This window comes from Diceros bicornis, chromosome 5, assembly GCF_020826845.1.
Source record: "Diceros bicornis minor isolate mBicDic1 chromosome 5, mDicBic1.mat.cur, whole genome shotgun sequence".
Classification (NCBI taxonomy): Eukaryota; Metazoa; Chordata; class Mammalia; order Perissodactyla; family Rhinocerotidae; genus Diceros; species Diceros bicornis.
In genome coordinates this window covers 82791598-82810086 of record NC_080744.1, presented here as the reverse complement: position 1 = coordinate 82810086, position 18489 = coordinate 82791598, and the positions used below count along the sequence as shown (strand labels likewise).

At 43.1% G+C, this 18489-nt stretch overlaps 1 protein-coding gene across 4 annotated transcripts in view; it reads right to left on the bottom strand.

The window, feature by feature from the left end:
- The window catches only part of LOC131406405 (protein FAM169B-like), an 84871-nt gene that overhangs the window by 49411 nt on the left and 16971 nt on the right, over positions 1 to 18489 (bottom strand). For all 4 annotated transcript variants that reach the window (XM_058542365.1, XM_058542367.1, XM_058542368.1 and 1 more), the window contains exon 3: positions 16193 to 16292. In XM_058542365.1, the coding sequence (XP_058398348.1) occupies positions 16193 to 16292 (100 nt within the window). The remainder of the gene's footprint in view (positions 1 to 16192; positions 16293 to 18489) is intronic.

Here is an 18489-nt window from a genome sequence, read left to right as displayed (position 1 = left end):
CCAGGACAGCCACTGGAAAGGCAGGCTCCACAGCGGCTCCGGTTTCATCTGAATGTTTGCCTTGGCTCTCGCTGTCATTGCAGGCCTAGAATGGGCACGCGCTTCCAGGAAAAAATCATCATTTTTCGATTCCCTGCTTGTTTTTCTCAGGGTGCACATGACATGCAATCACCAAAAACTGTAAATAAATTAGCAGCAATTTGAAAGATGAGTGTTATGCTTGGTCACAAAATGTCCTGGAAGCGGGCTGGGGGGATAGATGTTCTAATCAGGGAAGTCAACACGTGGTAACAATGACAAACAACTCTCCTCAGTCTTCACTCTCCGGGAGTATCCTGCTTTCTGCTGCTCAGCCTCACCGCCTCTCTTGCCCACGTCTGTCGCCTCTGTGCAGTGAGCTGATGAGGATTTACTCAACATTGTCCAGGAAGAGCCCAGAAGATCTAAGTGACATGATCCCTCCCCTCAAAGAGCTCACAATCTACCTCAGAAGATCAGCCACAGGAAACAACCTGAGAGATGAACTGCTACTGGTGGACAACTTCCAAGTGATGTTCCACACTGAAGGCACACCTGGAGTCTAGGTCCCCACCCAGACCCCTCCTCCACTTTGACGTCCCACAGACCCCTCAGTCACAAGCTCAGGCTGTCCTCACCCCAAGTTTTTTCTTCCAAATTACCCAGCACTCTTACCACCACCACCAAGCCCAGTCAAAACCCAACTCATTTCCAGCCCTCCTCCCCTCCACCTTCAATCCACCCCAAGTCCTGTCATTTCCCCTATTTTTTCAACCCACGTCCTCCCCACCAGGCAAGCCCTCAGCATCTCTCCCCGGGGCACTAACAGCCTCCCTCCTGGGATTTCTTGGCTTGTCCTTCCTTCTATCCATCATCCCATCTGATCATGAGTAGGGCGTTCTGTGAAGGGCTGAAGATCCAAAGACAGGACCGCTGCCTCCAGCCCCAGTCCCCACCCATCCCCATAACATCACTAGGCATCTTTCTAACTCCCCTCAGCATGGCCTCCCCTGCAGCTGAGGGCGGAGAGCATAAAGAGAAGACTCTGTAAAAGGAAACTTCAAAAGACTCAGAGAAGAGACTGATGTGCCTCACAGCCACACTTTGAAAGGTAGGCGGTTGCCTGGGAGTGAGTGGAGGGCCTGCTTTCTGAGGGCCCTGTGCCTCCACAGGTGCTGCTTCAGGTCCAGAGCTGCCAGCCCTGCAGGGCAGAGGAGCGGCCTCAGTGACCGCTGTGTGACACCAGAGAGCCTGGACACCAAGAGAGAAGACCAGAGGCCCCAGTAAGGGGGCAGTGGAGAACTTCTCAGGCCTCCCACCCCCTATTTTGACCATACTGCCAATTCCCTGCCAAAAACCAGGGACGGCTCCCCACTATGCCCCGCAATATCCAAGAGTTCCCTTATTCTGGAAACTTCCGTAGCACTGTGGGATTAGATCTCCTTCATTAGACTCAATTACAGTTTGCCATTTTTCATCAGCTATGGGACATTCTTTGCCCTCCTCTCTGATCATCTGACCACTAGGTTTTATATGAAAAAAATATCAAACAGATACTGTCAGAAAGAAAGCTGAAAAAAAGAAAAATCTAACAAGTTTTCTGACAAGAAAAACAGGAAGACATCATCTAGGAAAACTCTACATGAGGCCCAGGAGCTTGCAGAGAGGGGTTCCATAAGAAAGGGTCAGATGTTAAAAGAACAAGTGTAAAGGACGGACGAGGTGTCATAAAAAACACAAGTCCCGGGCCGGCCCCGTGGCTTAGTGGTTAAGTGAGTGCGCTCCACTGCTGGTGACCCGGGTTTGGATCCCGGGCTCGCACCGACGCGCTGCTTCTCTGGCCATGCTGAGGCCGCATCCCACATACAGCAACTAGAAGGATGTGCAGCTATGACACACAACTATCTACTGGGGCTTTGGGGGGAAAAAATAAATAAATAAAATCTTTAAAAAAAAAACACAAGTCCCTGGGCCGGGCACAATCCTCTAAGAACTAAGTGGGAAAGGCCAGAGCAGTGAGTACATTCAAGCAGGCTGGGAAAATGTTCAAGAAAACAAGCTAGACTAGACAGGCTGGCTAGATTCAGAGGGGAGAACCCCTATTAAGAAACACACCTTAGCCAGATACTCTAATGGTCACAGAGGACCATCTTCACTGGGAAGGCAAAGGGTCTCTAAATGAGGAGCAAGGCTGGTAGCTGGAAACTGGAAAAGCAATAGGCGTGCATTCGCTACTTCTAGAGAAGCTCAAATCTCGACACCCAGTGAATTTACATCCCAGAGGCCAGAAAGTCCTGCGACTATGATCCTGAAGTTGTAACCCTTAATCTCTGACAGCCTGTGACTAGGAGTGACCAAAAAGACCAAATATGAACTGATGCTTTCCTAGTTCGTGAGGGGAAGATGTAGATGTTGGAACTAACGCCTGGTTCCCTGAAATCCCCTCCTAAGGAAGGTCTAGAGTAAACTATGAATTCACCAAGACCTGAGAAGGCAAACTGGCCTCACTGCCTTTTCTGACAGTCTTCCAGGCTGGTGTTAGGAGAAAAGTTATCTTAATTTTGGCAGCCAGATTTCTCTCCATTCTTAATTTCAGGCAAGCACTTCATAAAGTCTCTTGAAATCTCCTTGTGGACGAACCGGAAATGTTTGCTAAACAATGGGTTGGGTGTGTGCTTAATGGTATAATAATTGCATGAATAAAAATCAGCATTTTAAAAAATTACTTGGATTAAAAATGAAGAACGCACACCTTCAGAACTTCAAATGACATTAACTATACAGCCAGAAGGAAGAGTTAATATAACTGGATGGAAGGACCTACTACTAAAACAAGAAAAGTTTTCTTAGATATGACACCAAAAGCACAAGCGACAAAAGGAAAGACAGATAAACCAGATATCATAAAAAATTAAAAAGTTTCGTGCTTCTAATGACACCATCGAGAAAGTGAAAAGACAACCCACAGAATAGGAACAAAGAATTTTGAAAACCATATATCTGATAAGGGACTTGTATCCAGAATACATAAATAACCCCTACAACTCAAGTCAAATAACCCAAGGTAAAAATGGGCAAAAGATCTGAGTAGATCGTTCTCCAAAGAAGATATACAAGTAACCAATAAACACTTGAAAAGATGCTCAACATCATCAGTCACCAGGGAAATGCAACTCAAAACCACAATGAGATACCACTTCACACCCACTAGAATGGCTATAATCAAAAACAGACAATAACAAGTATCGACCAGGATGTAGAGAAATTGGAACCCTTATACATTGTTGGTAGGAATATAATGGTGTAGTCATTCTGGAAAACAATCTGGCAGTTCCTCAAAAGTTTAAACATAGTTACCATGCTAAATTCATACCAGCAATTCAACTTTTGGGCTCCCAAGAGAAATGAAAACATAAGAAATGAAAACAAAAAAACCTGTATACGAATTTTCACAGCAGCATTATTCATAACAGCCAAAAGGTGGAAGCAACCCAAAAGTCCATCAACTGAAAAATGGATAAACAAAATGTTGTACATCCATCCAAAGGAATATTATTCAGCCATAAAAATAAATAAAGTACAGAAACATACTATGAATGACCCTTCATGCTAAGCAAGTCAGACACAAAAGGCCACATACTGCATGATTCTATTCACATGAAATGTCCAGAACAGGCAAATCCATAGAAATAGAATGGATTGCCTAAAGCTGGGGAGGAAAAGGGAGGTAGATAGAAGTGATAGATAAGGGGAGACGGGTTTCTTTTAGGGGTAATGAAATGGTCTAAAATTAAGTGTGGTAATGGATGTGCAACTCTGTAAATATACTAAAAACGAATGAATTGTATACTTTAAATGGGTAAAACGTATATGTGAATTACACCTCAATAAAGCTGTTTAAAATGGGAATAAAAGTTAAGTCCTTTCTGTAGGTTCAAAATATCAACTACACGAATTTTGGAAGACAGTACCATGTCGTAATAACAAGTTTATGTGAAAAGCCCAGGGGCCAGGCATGCAAGTAATGAGCTGTCAGCTGGAGGTGAGTCAACCTTGGGTTGCTTCTACTGAAATGTTAAGGTAAACTGAGGCTAACTTTGAAGAAGCAGAATGTCCAGGAACAGTGAGGAATGCTCTCACCATCCACCATTCTCTTCTCACAGTTCTCTAGACAAGCACTTCTCAGATGGCAATGTGCCCACAATTACCAGGGGATCTTGTTAAAGTGCAGATTCTGATTCAGCAGGTCTGGGTGGGGCCCAAGCTCCTGCATTTCTAACAAGTTCCCTGGTGATGCCTTGCTGCTGGGCCACAGAATACAGCTGAGTAGGAAGGCGGGAAACAGAAGCTCAGAGATGCTAAATAACTTAACTTGGGCTACCCACTCATAAGGGGCAGAGGATTTGAACTCAGGTCTCACTGACTCCAAAACCCAGGTTGTTTCCACCACAACACCCGTGACATGGGTTCTAAGCACCATATTCCAAAAGAAGCCCAGGTCTGAAGAAGGATCCAGGATGTGATGAGCTCTGGAGCCCATGTCACAGGAGGAACAGTTGGAGAATGAGAGATGTGTGATCTAAAAACAAGACTCAGGAAGAGTGACATCAGAATCATGGCAGAGCCAGCTGTTCCCTTTGTCTCTCCCCTCTAAGTTACAACTAAATGGACATTCACTAACCAGCAGAGGATTCCCTGACCAGCACAACAGGACATCTGAGAGATCCACGCAGCCATGCTTCTGAAGGGACTGGATCCCAGGCACTGGATCCCAGGGAAGCAGTGGAACTGAGTGAGTGCACTCCTCCCCTCTCCTCTCCCCCTCCCCAGCGGCAGCAAACTAGGCTGCAGGTCCTCACACAGTAACCAGCATGACTGTAAAAGGAGGTGGGGGCAGCCCAGCCTGCGTGAATGCTTTCGGAGTTGTAGCCCAGCCTGCAGGAGCGCCCACCATACCACAGAGGCTCCACTCATGGGAAAACTCCCCACTGAGTGGTGCAGTTCAGCCCCCACGAAGGAGCCCCCACCAAGTGCAGCAGCTCAGCCGAGCAGTCGACAAGCACAAATCCAGCCCAAAAGCAAAAGAAAGTGCCCCTCCCCTCCCAGCCCAGCAGGTCCCGTACCAAGCACAGCGATCTTCCACCAGAGCAACCCACCAGCAGAGCAGAGAAGGCCAGCCTGCGCAGGTGTGCGTGACCTGCCAAGCAGCTGCGCACAAACACAGAGAAGCCCTATTGGCACAACTTCCAGCAGATGGGGCAGAATCAGAAAACACAGCTCCTGCCACCCCCCAGTGGTGGTAGGTGGAATCTGTGAGGTGACACTACCACAAATGCGCCAGCAAAAGATCACCTCATCAAACACCATAAAGAACTACATTAACACTTCAGAGAAGAAGGAAAATGACAAGTCTCCAGAAACGAATCCTGAACTCACAGAAATTTACAATCTAAATTACAGAGAATTCAAAATAGTTATCATAGGGGACAGCCCAGTGGTGCAAGCAGTTAAGTGTGTGCGCTCCACTATGGCAGCCTGGGGTTCATGGGTTTGGATCCCAGGCACGCACCGACGCACCACTTGTCAAGCCATGCTGTGGTGGAGTCCCGTATAAAGCAGAGCAAGATCGGCACAGATGTCAGCTCAGGGCTAATCTTCCTCAGCAAAAAAGAAAAAAAGAAAGTGAAGGATTGGCATCGGATGTTAGCTCAGGGCTGATCTTCCACAAAATAAAAAAGAAAAAATAGTTATCATAAAGAAACTCAACAAGTTACAAGAAAACTCAGAAAGACAGTTCAATGAGCTCAGGAATAAAATTAGTGAGTAGAAGGAATACTTCACCAAAGAGATTGAAGCTCTAAAACAAAAACCAAATGGGGGCCAGCCTGGTGGTGTAGTGATTAGGTTTGCACACTCCACTTCAGCGGCCTGGGGTTTGTGGATTCAGATCCTGGGCATGGACGTACACACCACTTATCAAGTCATTCTGTGGCAGGCGTCCCACATATAAAATGCAGGAAGATGGGCACAGATGTTAGTTCACAGCCAATCTTCCTCAGCAAAAAGAGGAGGATTGGCAAAAAGATGTTAGCTCAGGGCTAATCTTTCTCACAAAACAAACAAACAAACAAATTCTGAATAGGAAGAAAACAATTAATGAGATAAAAAATAATCTAGAATCCATAAAAAATAGAGCTAACATTATTGAGGACAGAATTAGTGATTCAGAGAATAGAAATACAGAAATGCTTCAGGTGACGGAAGAGACAGAACTAAGATTCTTAAAAAATGAAGAAATGCTTTGAGAAATATCCGACTCAATTAGGAAAAGAAACCCATAAGGATTATAGGTATTCCAGAGGGGGGAAAAAGGGAGAAAGGAGCAGAGAGCTTATTCACAGAAATAATAGTTGAGAACTTCCCAAACTTGGGAAAGGAACTGGACTTACAAGTACATGAAGCCAATAGAACTCCTAATTACATCAATGCAAAAAGACCTTCTCCAAGGCATATACTATTAAAACTGGCAAAAGTCAATGACAAAGAAAAAATACTAAGGGCAGCAAGGCAGAAGAAAATAACCAACAAGGAACCCCTACGAGGCTTTCAGTCAATTTCTCAGCAGAAACCTTACAGGCTAGGAAAGCATGGAATGATATATTCAAAATACTGAAAGACAAAAACTGAAAGGCAAGAATACTCTATCCAGCGAAACTATCCTTCAGATATGATGGAGAAATAAAAGCTTTCCCAGATAAATAAAAGCTGAGGGAGTTCCATTGCCACTAGGTCTGCCTTACAAGAAACGTTGAAAGGAGCCCCCCCATCTGAAACCAAAAAGCAAACGCTTACAAAACCTTGAGCAAGGAGATAAATAGACAGACAGAATCAGAAAATGGCAGCTTTATAACAGAATAGCTTAGTAAACGTTTAATTATAACATAAAAGACAAAGGGAAGGAAAACATCAAAAATAACTATAAACACTTCAATTTAGTTACAAACTCACAATAAAAAAAGATCAATTTGTGACAACAATAACTCAGAAGGGGAAGAGGAAAGGGATAGGACCTGCTTGGGCTAATGGAGATAAAAGGCTATCAGAAAATGGACTATCTCCTCTATGAGATCTTTTATACAAACCTCATGGTAACCACTAGACAAAAAATCAGAACAGAAACACAAATCATAAATAACCAGAAAATCATCACATAAAACCACGAAACTGAAATGGTAGTCAGAAATATAAGGGAAGAGAAACAATGGAAATATAGAACAACTGGAAAACAAGAGATAAAATGGCAGTATTAAGCCCTCATATATCAATAATCACTCTAAATGTAAATGGATTGAATTCTCCAATCAAAAGACACAGAGGGGCTGGATGGATTAAAAAAACAAGACCCAACAGTATGCTGTCTCCATGAAACACATCTCAGCTCTGAAGACAAACACAGGGTCAGTGTGAAGAGATGGAAGATGATACTCCAAGAAAATAGCAAGCAAAAGAAAGCCGGTTTAGCCATACTTGTATCAGACAAAGCACACTTCAAGATAAAAAAGACAATGAGAGACAAAGAGGGGCAGTGTATAATGATAAAAGGGACATTCCACTAAGAGAATATAACGCTTATGAATATACATGCTCCTAACACAGGAGCACCAAAGTATATAAAGCAACTACTAACAGACCTAAAGTGAGAAACTGACAGCAACACAATAATGGTAGGCGACCTCAATACCCCACTTACATCAATGGACAGATCATCCAGACAGAAAGTCAACAAGGAAACAGTGGCTTTAAATGAAATAGTAGACCTGATGGACTGAATGAAATAGTAGACCCGATTGACTAACAGATATATAGAGAACAGTCCATTCCAAAACAGCAGAATACACATTCTTCTCAAGTGCACATGGAACATTCTCAAAGATAGACCATATGTTGGGAAACAAGCTTCAACAAATTTAAGATTAAAATCATATCAAGCATCTTTTCTGACCACAATGCTATGAAACTAGAAACCAACTACAAGAAAAAGGCTGGGGGGCTGGCCCGGTGGCATAGTGCTTAAGTTTGCACGCTCCACTTCAGTGGCCTGGGGTTCGCAGGTTCGGATCCCAGGCCCAGACCTATGCACTGCTTATCAAGCCATGCTGTGGCAGACATCCCACATATAAAATGGAGGAATGATGGGCACAGATGTTAGCCCAGGGCCAATCTTCCTCAGCAAAAAGATGAGGACTGGAAACAGATGTTAGCTCAGGGCTAATCTTCCTCACCAAAAAAAAAAAGAAAGAAAAAGGCTGGGGGGCCAGCCCGGTGGCATAGCAGTTAAGTTTACGTGCTCTGTTTCGGTGGCCCAGGGGTCACCAGTTTGGATCCTGGGTGCGGACCTACATTCATCAAGCCATGCTGAGGTGGCATCCCACATAGAGCAACTGGAAGGATGTACAACTATGACATACAACTATCTACTGGGGCTCTGGGGAGAAAAAAAAAGGAAAAAAGGAGGAAGACTGGCAACAGATGTAAGCTCAATGCCAATCTTCCTCAAAAAAAAAAAAGAAAAAGACTGGGAAACTGACAAACACACAGAGACTAAACGACATGCTACCGAACAATCACTGGATCAATGAAGACATCAAAGGAGAAATCAAAAAATACCTGGAGACAAATGAAAATGAAAACACAACATACCAACTCTTATGGGATGCAGCAAAGCAGTGCTAAGAGGGAAATTTATAGCAATACAGGCCCACATCAACAAAGAAGAAAAATCTCAAATAAGTAATCCTAAACTACACCTAACAGAACTACAAAAAGAAGAACAAAGCCCAAAATCAGCAGAAAGAGGGAAAGAATAAAAATTAGAGCAGAAATAAATGAAATAGAGACTAAAAAAACAATAGACAATATCAATGAAACTAACAGCTGGTTCTTTGACAAGATAAACAAAATTGACAAACCCTTAGCCAGACTCACGAAGGAAAAATGAGAGAAGACTCAAATAAATAAAATTAGAAATGAAAGAGGAGAAATCACAGCAGACACCACAGAAATATAAAGGATTATAAGAGAATACTAAGAAAAACTATATGGCAACAAATTGGACAATCTAGGAGAAATGGATAAATTCTTAGACTCATACAACCTCCCAAAACTGAATCGAGAAGAAATAGAGAATCTGAATAGACCGATCACAAGAGATTGAAACAGTCATCAAAAACATCCCAAAAAACAAAAGTCCAGGACCAGATGGCTTCTCTGGAGAATTCTACCAAACATTCAAAGAAGATTTAATACCTATCCTTCTCAAGCTATTCCAAAAAATTGAAGAAGACAGGATGCTTCCTAACTCATTCTATGAGGCCAACATCACCCTAATACGAAAACCAGACAAGAACAACACAAGGAAGGAAAATTATAGGCCAATATCACTGATGAACATAGATGCAAAAATACTCAACAAAATACTGGCAAACTGAATACAGCAGTACATTAAAAGTATCATACACCATGATCAAGTGGGACTTATACCACAGACGCAGGGATGGTTCAACATCCACAAATCAATCAATGTGATACACCACATTAACAAAATGAGGAATAAAAACCACATGATTATCTCAGTAGCTGCAAAGAAGCATTTGACAAGATCCAACACCCATTTATGATAAAAACTCTCAATAAAATGGTTACAGAAGGAAAGTACCTCAATATAATAAAGGCCATATACAACAAACCCACAGCCAACATCATACTTAACAGTGAAAAACTAAAAGCCATCCACATGAAAAGGAACAAGACAAGGGTGCCCACTCTCACCACTCCTATTCAACATAGTACTGGAGGTTTTGGCCAGAGCAGTTAGGCAAGAAAAATAAATAAAAGGAATCCAAATTGGAAAGGAAAAAGTGAAACTTTCACTGTTTGCGGATGACATGATTCTATATACAGAAAACCCTAAAGAATTCACCAGAAAACTATTAGAAATAATCAACAACTACAGCAAAGTTGCAGGGTACAAAATCAACTGACAAAAATCAGATTCATCTCTAAACCCTAATAACAAATTAGCAGAAAGAGAACTCAAGAATACAATCCCATTTACAATCAGAACAAAAAGAATAAAATATCTAGGAATAAACTTAACCAAGGAGGTGAAAGACCTATACACTGAAAACTATAAGACATTATTGAAAGAAATTGAAGAAGACATAAAGAAAAGGAAAGATATTCCATGCTCATGGATTGGAAGAATAAACACAGTTAAAACGGCCATATTACAGAAAGCAACCTACAGAATCCCAATCAGAATCCCAATGACATTCTTCACAGAAATAGAACAAAGAATACTAAAATTTATATGGAATAACAAAAGACCCCAAATAGCCAAAGCAATCCTGAGAAAAAAGAACAAAGCTGGGGGCCGGCCCAGTGGCGAAAGCAGTTAAGTGTGCACACTCTGCTTCGGCAGCCTGGGGTTCGCAGGTTCGGATCCCTGGTACACACCGATGCACTGCTTTTCAGGCCATGCTGTGGCGATATCTCATATAAAGTAGAGGAGGATGGGCATGGATGTTAGCTCAGGGCCAATCTTCCTCAGCAAAAAAAGAGGAGAATTGGTATCGGATGTTAGCTCAGGGCTGATCTTCCTCACAAAACAAAACAAAAAAAAGAAAGAACAAAGCTGAAGGCATCACAATCCCTGACTTCAAAATATACTACAAAGCTATAGTAATCAAAACAGCATGGTACTGGCACAAAAACAGACAAACAGATCAAGGGAACAGAATTAAAAGCCCAGAAATAAAACCAGACATCTATGGGCAGCTAATCTTCAACAAAGGAGCCAAGAACATGCAATGGAGAAAGGAAAGTCTCTTCAATAAATGGTGTTGGGAAAACTGGACAGCCACATGCAAAAGAATGAAAGTAGACCATTATCTTACACCACACACAAAAATTAACTCAAAATGGAATAAAAACTTAAATGTAAGACCTGAAACCATAAAACTCCTACAAGAAAATATAGGCAGTACACTCTCTGACATCAGTTTTAGCAGCATCTTTTTGAACACCATGGCTACTCAGGCAAGCGAAACAAAAGAAAAAATAAACAAATGGACTACATCAGACTGAAAGGCTTCTGCAAGGCAAAGGAAACCAAGAACAGAATGAAAACATAACCCACTAACCAGGAGAAAACATGTGCAAACCATATACCTGACAAGCGGTTCATTTCCAGAAAATATAAAGAACTCATACAGCTCAACAACAAAAAGACAAACAACCTGATCAAAAAATGGGCAGAGGATATGAACAGATTTTTTTCAAAGAAGATATACAGATGGCCAACAGGCACATGAAAAGATGTTCAACATCACTAATTATTAGGGAAATGCAAATCAAAACTACAATGAGATAGCCCCTCACACCCATGAGAACGGCTGTAATTAACAAGATAAGAAATAATAAGTGTTGGAGAGGATGTGGAGAAACGGGAACCCTCACACACCGCTGGTGGGAATACAAACTGGTGCAGCCACTATAGAAAACAGTATGGAGATTTCTCAAAAAATTAAAAATAGAAATACCATACGATCCAGCTATGCCACTACTGAGTATTCATCCGAAGAACATGAAATCAACAATACAAAGAGATCTAAGCACCCCAACAGCCAAGTGGAAGCAACTCAAGTGCCCATCAACTGATGAATGCATAAAGAAGACATGGCATATACATACAATGGACTACTACTCAGCCATAAAAAAAGACAAAATCGTCCCATTTGCAACAACATGGACGGACCTTGAGGGTATCATGTCAAGCGAAATAAGCCAGACAAAGACAAACACTGTATGATTTCACTGATATGTGGAAGATAAACAAACACATGGACAAAGAGAACAGATTAGTGGTTACCAGAGGGGAAGGCGGTAGGGGTTGGGTGAAAGGGATAAAGGGGCACATATGCACGGCGACAGATAAAAACTAGACTACTGGTGGTGAGCACAATGCAGTCTATACAGAAACTGATATATAATAATGTATACCTGAAATTATACCATGTTATAAACCATTATGACCTCAATAAAATAAATTAATATAAAATAAAATAAAAATAAAAAGACAACTCAGGAGATATGGCAGCTGGCCCCAAACCTGGGAAGAGCTGTCCTGTGGAGGAGCCTTGCCCACCTACCTAGATGGCCCCAGTGTGGGCACTAGGCCAGTGAGGAGACTTACGGGCCTATCAGTGTGGGCTCCTTACCAAGCATGTTCTAACAGTCAGAGCTGCCTCAGAACAGAACAGGCCCTCCCAGGATGGAGAGGCCCCAGACTAGAAGCCAGCGCTTCCCAAACACCCCTTTGTGATTTTGACCTATCTGCACACCACCTTATTAGCCCTACCATAAATGAGGCATCATTTACCATAATTATAAAAATAAATCTTACAAAGACAAATCTTTGAATTCTAGCAAAGGGTGCTAGAAGCTGGGAGGCCTATTCTCTTTTTAAAAAGGAGGAGGATTAACAAATGTTAACGTTATGGTAGACAGGCATTAAAGGCAAATTAGCAGGAAACAGACACTTTTTCCTTGATATATTTAGGATTGAAATAAAATTCAAAAGATCATCCTTTTTCTCCTGAAATTCAACCGCACCACCTAAAATCATCCTGAAAAACACCAGACCTAATGATCTAAACACCCTTTCAACCACAAGCTTCTGGAGCCCTGCATCTCCCACTCCCCCTCTAAAATTCAACAGCTCAAGCCGGACTCAAATGGTCTCAAGCCCTCTCATCACCCAGTTACTCTCCATGGATAGCACCAGTGTGATTCAGACACGGCCTCAGCAGCACCAAAGAGAACTGAGCTGTAGCATCACCCTTCCATTAACACAGCCCCACTCTCCTTCCATTAACACAGGTCACACCCACTCTCCAGCAGCCCACTTCAATGCCGGGGCTCACTGCACTTTCCGAGGATGAGAACTGTCATCTGGATCCTTTCACCCAGGCGCTATAGAGGCACATCCTCCCGGGCCCACCCTTGATGACTGCTGCTTTTGGATAGACTACACGACATTTATCCAACCAGGCAGTTTTAGATTAGCAGAGGAACAACTTTCTTACAAGGAGGTAATTCAGCTGCCGAAGTTTGGCCAGCAGTTAACAAGGCGGCCTCCCACTCCAAAATCCTGTGCTTCTATATAACACAACACTCAAAGGCAGTGGAAGGACAAGCGAAGGTGCACCATGATGGAAGAATACTGCTAAATCCAGGCTACACTCTGCCCTGGATGGTCCAAGGCATCAGATTGTCTGCCACAAATCATTTCATTCTCACAACAACCCTGCAATGTAGGTAAGACATCCCCGTTTTTCCAAATGACCAAACTGATGCTCAGAGAGGCTACAGAACTTATCTGGGTCACCCAGTCAGTTGGCAGAGTCAGGACGCCAAGTCAGTTGCACCTGACACCAAAGTCCAGGTTCATCCTATCCTGCTCCGCAGGTGACAGGAGGAAATGAGAAACGCAAAAGGCCAGCAGTAGAGGGGAACCTGGAATGCTAGGGTAAGCAGTTTTGATTTAATACAGGAGATAAGAAAAATACCACAACTTTTTTGGTGAGAAGCATTATTTTTTAATCTTTGTAAACCCTTCAGACCAGTTAATAATTTAAAAATAAGAAGAATAACAAAACAAGGGGAAATAAATGAAATAACAAATAAGAGGAAATAAATGAAAGATAAGGCCCCTGGGAGGCAGAGGGGCAACTAAGGGAGGGAGGTTCTTGGCAGCCTCCAGCCATGTCCCCTCGGTGACATAAACCAGCCTCTGATTAGAGAAACAGTGAAGAATGAGCCCCGCAGGGAACACACGGATGAGGGCACATGCTTCTGGAACCACCGTTATGAAAAGTGCATTCCCAGTTTCTTAAAGGGGAAAGCTTCATTACTTACATCCTAACAGCAGGCTGCCGTGCACGGCAACTGCAAGCCACCGGGGAATTCACAACTCCAGGATGCTTTCCACTTCTTCACTGGGTTATCGGAAGTTACTGTGATGGATTCAACCAGCTTTTCAATAATTAACTCATACACAGGGCTTATCAAACAGCTTCTGATCCCTTTAGCTTCCATCTAAACACACACACACAAACACACACAGCCTTCACAAATATAACTGCTCGAGGACAATTACAAAGGAACCAGCGGCAGCGTTCTCAATGGGCACAGCTAAGCACACAGGTGAAGTGACACGTGTCGAAGCTGCAAAGAGGGTCCATGATACCATGGGATGCTTCAGAGTCCACATGTTTCAAGCCACAAGAGGCGCATTTATACATCGTGTCTGCTTCTAAATACCAGATCAAAGAGCAAGAGGTGTGGGTAACACCTGAGTGCTTCTTGGAAATCATGCGAAATCGTAGCAACCACAATAGAGCCCCAGCAGCAGAAAAACATTTGGAAACTTTATTTAAAGCACTATTATATATAAGAAAAGGTCTGGAATGAGATGCCTTGGAGCTTATGAATATTTATTGTAATATATTCTTGAAAACAACCAAAAAATTAAGTATAGTATGAACAGGAAACAGATTGACAAGAGTCAATCATATGTTTACCTTATGCAAATTGTAGTTAAAGACCTATAACCAGAATATTGTTAAATGCCGAAAAAAGGCAAGGGGGAGGGCTGCTGATATTTGGACATTTTCTTAAAATTGGCAAATGATATCTTTAGAGTTCTTGACAATCTGTCCAAAGAGGAGTGGCTTGGGCACATCTTGTTACTTTCACTAACCTGGTGGTGGAGACACAAATTCAAGGCAATGTCAAAGGCCCGGGGTTACCACGGCCCCTTCGTTCATGGTGACCAGGGCTTTGCAGGGTGGAAACAGGAGATGTCCTGAACCTTGACCAGAAAGCTCTCCCACACAGCTCAGCCACCCCAGCCGCGGAGCAAGGAGGAGGCTCTGCCCACATGCCATCGACTCTCGGACAGCTAGCCAAGCTCACTTGTGCCTCCGGATTAGCAGCAAGAGAGACACTAACGACAGGCTATGTGCTGAATAACTTTCCCCAGTCGAGGATGTCACCTTGGGCTTTATGACACCAATGGAGCAGGGCAGCCTCTGAGTACAAACCCCACACAGACACGCTCGGTGAAAGACTAATGTCTACATCCGGGGTGGAGGAGAGCAGAAGATGGCCCCCTTTGCAAACTGTAGTTAAAGACCTATAACCCCAAACTTTCACAGATACCACATCGTTTACGGAGGGCTGACGAATTAAGGGTTGGTTTGTTTTTTTTTAATTTCTTATTAGCAAAGCCATACATGGTCATTGTAGGAAATCTGTAAAACACAAAAAAGTATAATAAAGGATAACATTTCTAAATAAGATTAAATTTAAGTTGGGGCTCCCTGGAGGTCAGAGACGAGGTGCTTTGCTTACAGCTCACTGGTGCCCTGGGGTCAAGGTGGACAGAGAGGCTGCAACTCTTCTCTCCTCCCCACCTCACGCCCCCACTGCCAACAGCCCCAGACCCCTGCCCCACATGCAACTGAGCAGGGCCCATGCCTCTGCAGAGAGCTCACTCCGAGGAGCTGACAGCGGTCACAAATGGTCTCTTCACAATGCAGAGGAAGAATAAATGAGCTACAGACGACACAAACTTCACCGCCAGAAACAAACCCCACCCCACCACCACCTTGCAAGAACCCCCCACTATGCATGAGCTGGGTGGCCCTGGGCAAGTTTTTGACGAGAAGACTCATTTCCTCATCCCTCCTCAGGGGATAAGAATGGGCCCTGTGCTTCACAGGGCAGCAGTGACATGCCAATAAAAGGGCTCCACCGAGTGCACACAACCTATACATGGATTAATAAGAACGGCAAGGGCTACCCTCAAAAGCAGCTCTGAATACCATCACTGTGGGCAAGAGGGTGTCTAGTGTCTTTAACACAAAAATCGATCTATGTGTCAATGAACAGAAATAATAATGCACTACTGGATCTCTAAAAGCTGAAAATATATCATTCTGCCTTGATGTTCTTCTAAGTCCAGTATAAGAGTACAATCGTCATTTCCTCGCTCTTTGATTCCATTAGTTGTAAACGATTAAATCATTTAAATCCATTAATAACTACCAACCTGTCTTTGTGTCCTGGGGGTTAACCAAGACCAATATTTTATGCTGAGGTTCATCACGGTGCACAGTGCAAAAGCAAACAGACGAAGCTTCAAGTTTTACCTGAAAAATAATAAAATCGTCATTTTCTTCTTTCATCATAATGGGGGCACAGGGAATTACTTAACAATTAATTAGCACAGTATTCACCGAAAGAACACTGCTACACAGAGGTTAATTTGACAGGATGTAGGCAAGATAAAAATGGAAACCTTGACCACTCTGAGCCAAACACGAGGGTAATCTGACAAAGGCCCTCCCCGTCTCCCAACCAGCAAACCTCCTCTTTCCCTCGCTCACCTGTCCATCTAGCCAAGCACTGATTAAACACCTACTCAGCTGAAGCTCTTCCGATCTCTCCCTTCCAGATACTTCCTACCCCAGCAGCCTCCTCCACCCTCACCCGCCTTGGGCCTCAGCCTACAAAGGCAGGGGGCTACACACCCACCTCAGGCCCGCATCTGCCAAGCCAGCCTCAACTGTCCTGCTGTGGCCACTCTACAGAAACAACCTGTACAAGCCTGTCTCCACCCAGGATGCCACTCAGGCTGCCCCCCGCCTGGCTCGGGTCGCTGCAAGCAGTCTCAAGAAATGCATGCCCTCTCTGGGCCCTGCAGGCTCAGCTCTGGCTCCGTGGCAGCCCCAGGGTAGAGAAGCTCAATGCTGGGCACCTGTGTGCTTAGGAATGAGAGGAGCACCAAGCAGCACGTGTGGCGTCTTTAACGCTGGGACTGTCTGTCCCAGGACGCTTCTCTCAAGTGTCCACATCCCCAGCCCTCTTTGTGGCCATCAAACCCACCACTCCCTAGCTCTCAAAGCAAAAGGCCACCACGTTCCATTGCAAAGTCTGTTTTGAAAACTGAGGCGAGTATAAGAAAATGAGAAAAGAATGTGTCGCCTGAGCCAGGCAGGCAGGTTGCCTGTAAGAGTTTACAGCAGGCCTCCATAGCTTCAGAGACCTGTTCCTTAACAAATCCTGAGACCAGTAAACATCTTGGTGACTCCTCATTTTCAAGTCACCTTAATGAAGAGTCCCCGCACTGGGCCACCTGCAGTGGTTATATGAAGCATGACTCACCCACCAGACAGCCGATATAAGGCCATTAAAAACAATATGTACAAAGCAGTGTATCGACATGGAAAGAGGCTCATTATCGACAATATTGTATTCAGAGTGTGATCTGAATGTTAAAAAAGCATGCACATAAATAAAAATCAAATGGAAACGTCAAAATGTTTACTGTTAACTCGCAGTTAATCACTCGCAGTTAAACTGTGAGTGATTTTATTTTCTCTGTCCTTGGCTACAGTTCCCAAATACTATACAATGTGTATACACTGTTTATAACCAGAAAAATCCATAAGTATTATTGTATTTTAAAGGTAACAGGACAATATCAAGACTGGAAACAGAGTTAATTATGAAAAGAAAACACTTTTAGGAAGACCAGAGGGATGTGGTGTGATACATCCTCAAACCAGTTCTTTTTTTAAAAAAGAAAGAAAATTCGGAAAAAATTCTCTGTATTCAAATAGAAAAGTTAAATTTACTAAAAGTGATAAGGAGGTCCAAAAGCATCCCAAATTAGAGTATTCTGACCTGCTAATTGGTAGACAACTGCTACCATTTCTTAATTAACTGCTAAAATGATAGGAAACCAAATGATTGTTTTTACAAAACCTTCTTTTTTCATAAGGGGGGGAAGAGAATAAGTATAAAGCCATTCCAGCATTTCTATAACATTAAAACAACTTAATTTTAGTAACTGTCTTATTTTATTATGTTTTTGCTAATAACACTAAAATTATTCACTCACTGAGCATACTACATATTCATTTTAAGTAATCCATAAATAAGCATGAAATAAAAGCAGATGACTGGAAACTGTACCCTAAAGTATTTCAGGGCTAACTCTTGTATTTCACCACACTTCTCAGATTACCCGGCATTCCCCACACTCCATCCTACCCCAAAGCTCCTAGGAGTAAGCCCCCAGTCTTGAGCAAGCACTCGCTTTCTTTTCTGGTTTAACTGTCACTAGAGGGCGCTGCCAGCACGTGAGCACAGCCACCTCCCTCTGCAGATCAACAATGAGGAATCACACTTGGGAACTGGATTCTTCTAGGAGCTGATTACAAACTAGCATCACCTACATCTCAAGGAAGCCACACTATATAAACCGTATAAGCCACTGTTTTAACTAACTCTGGAACAACTTCAGTGCAGTGAAACAAAACCCTGTCTTCCTCAACCAACTTT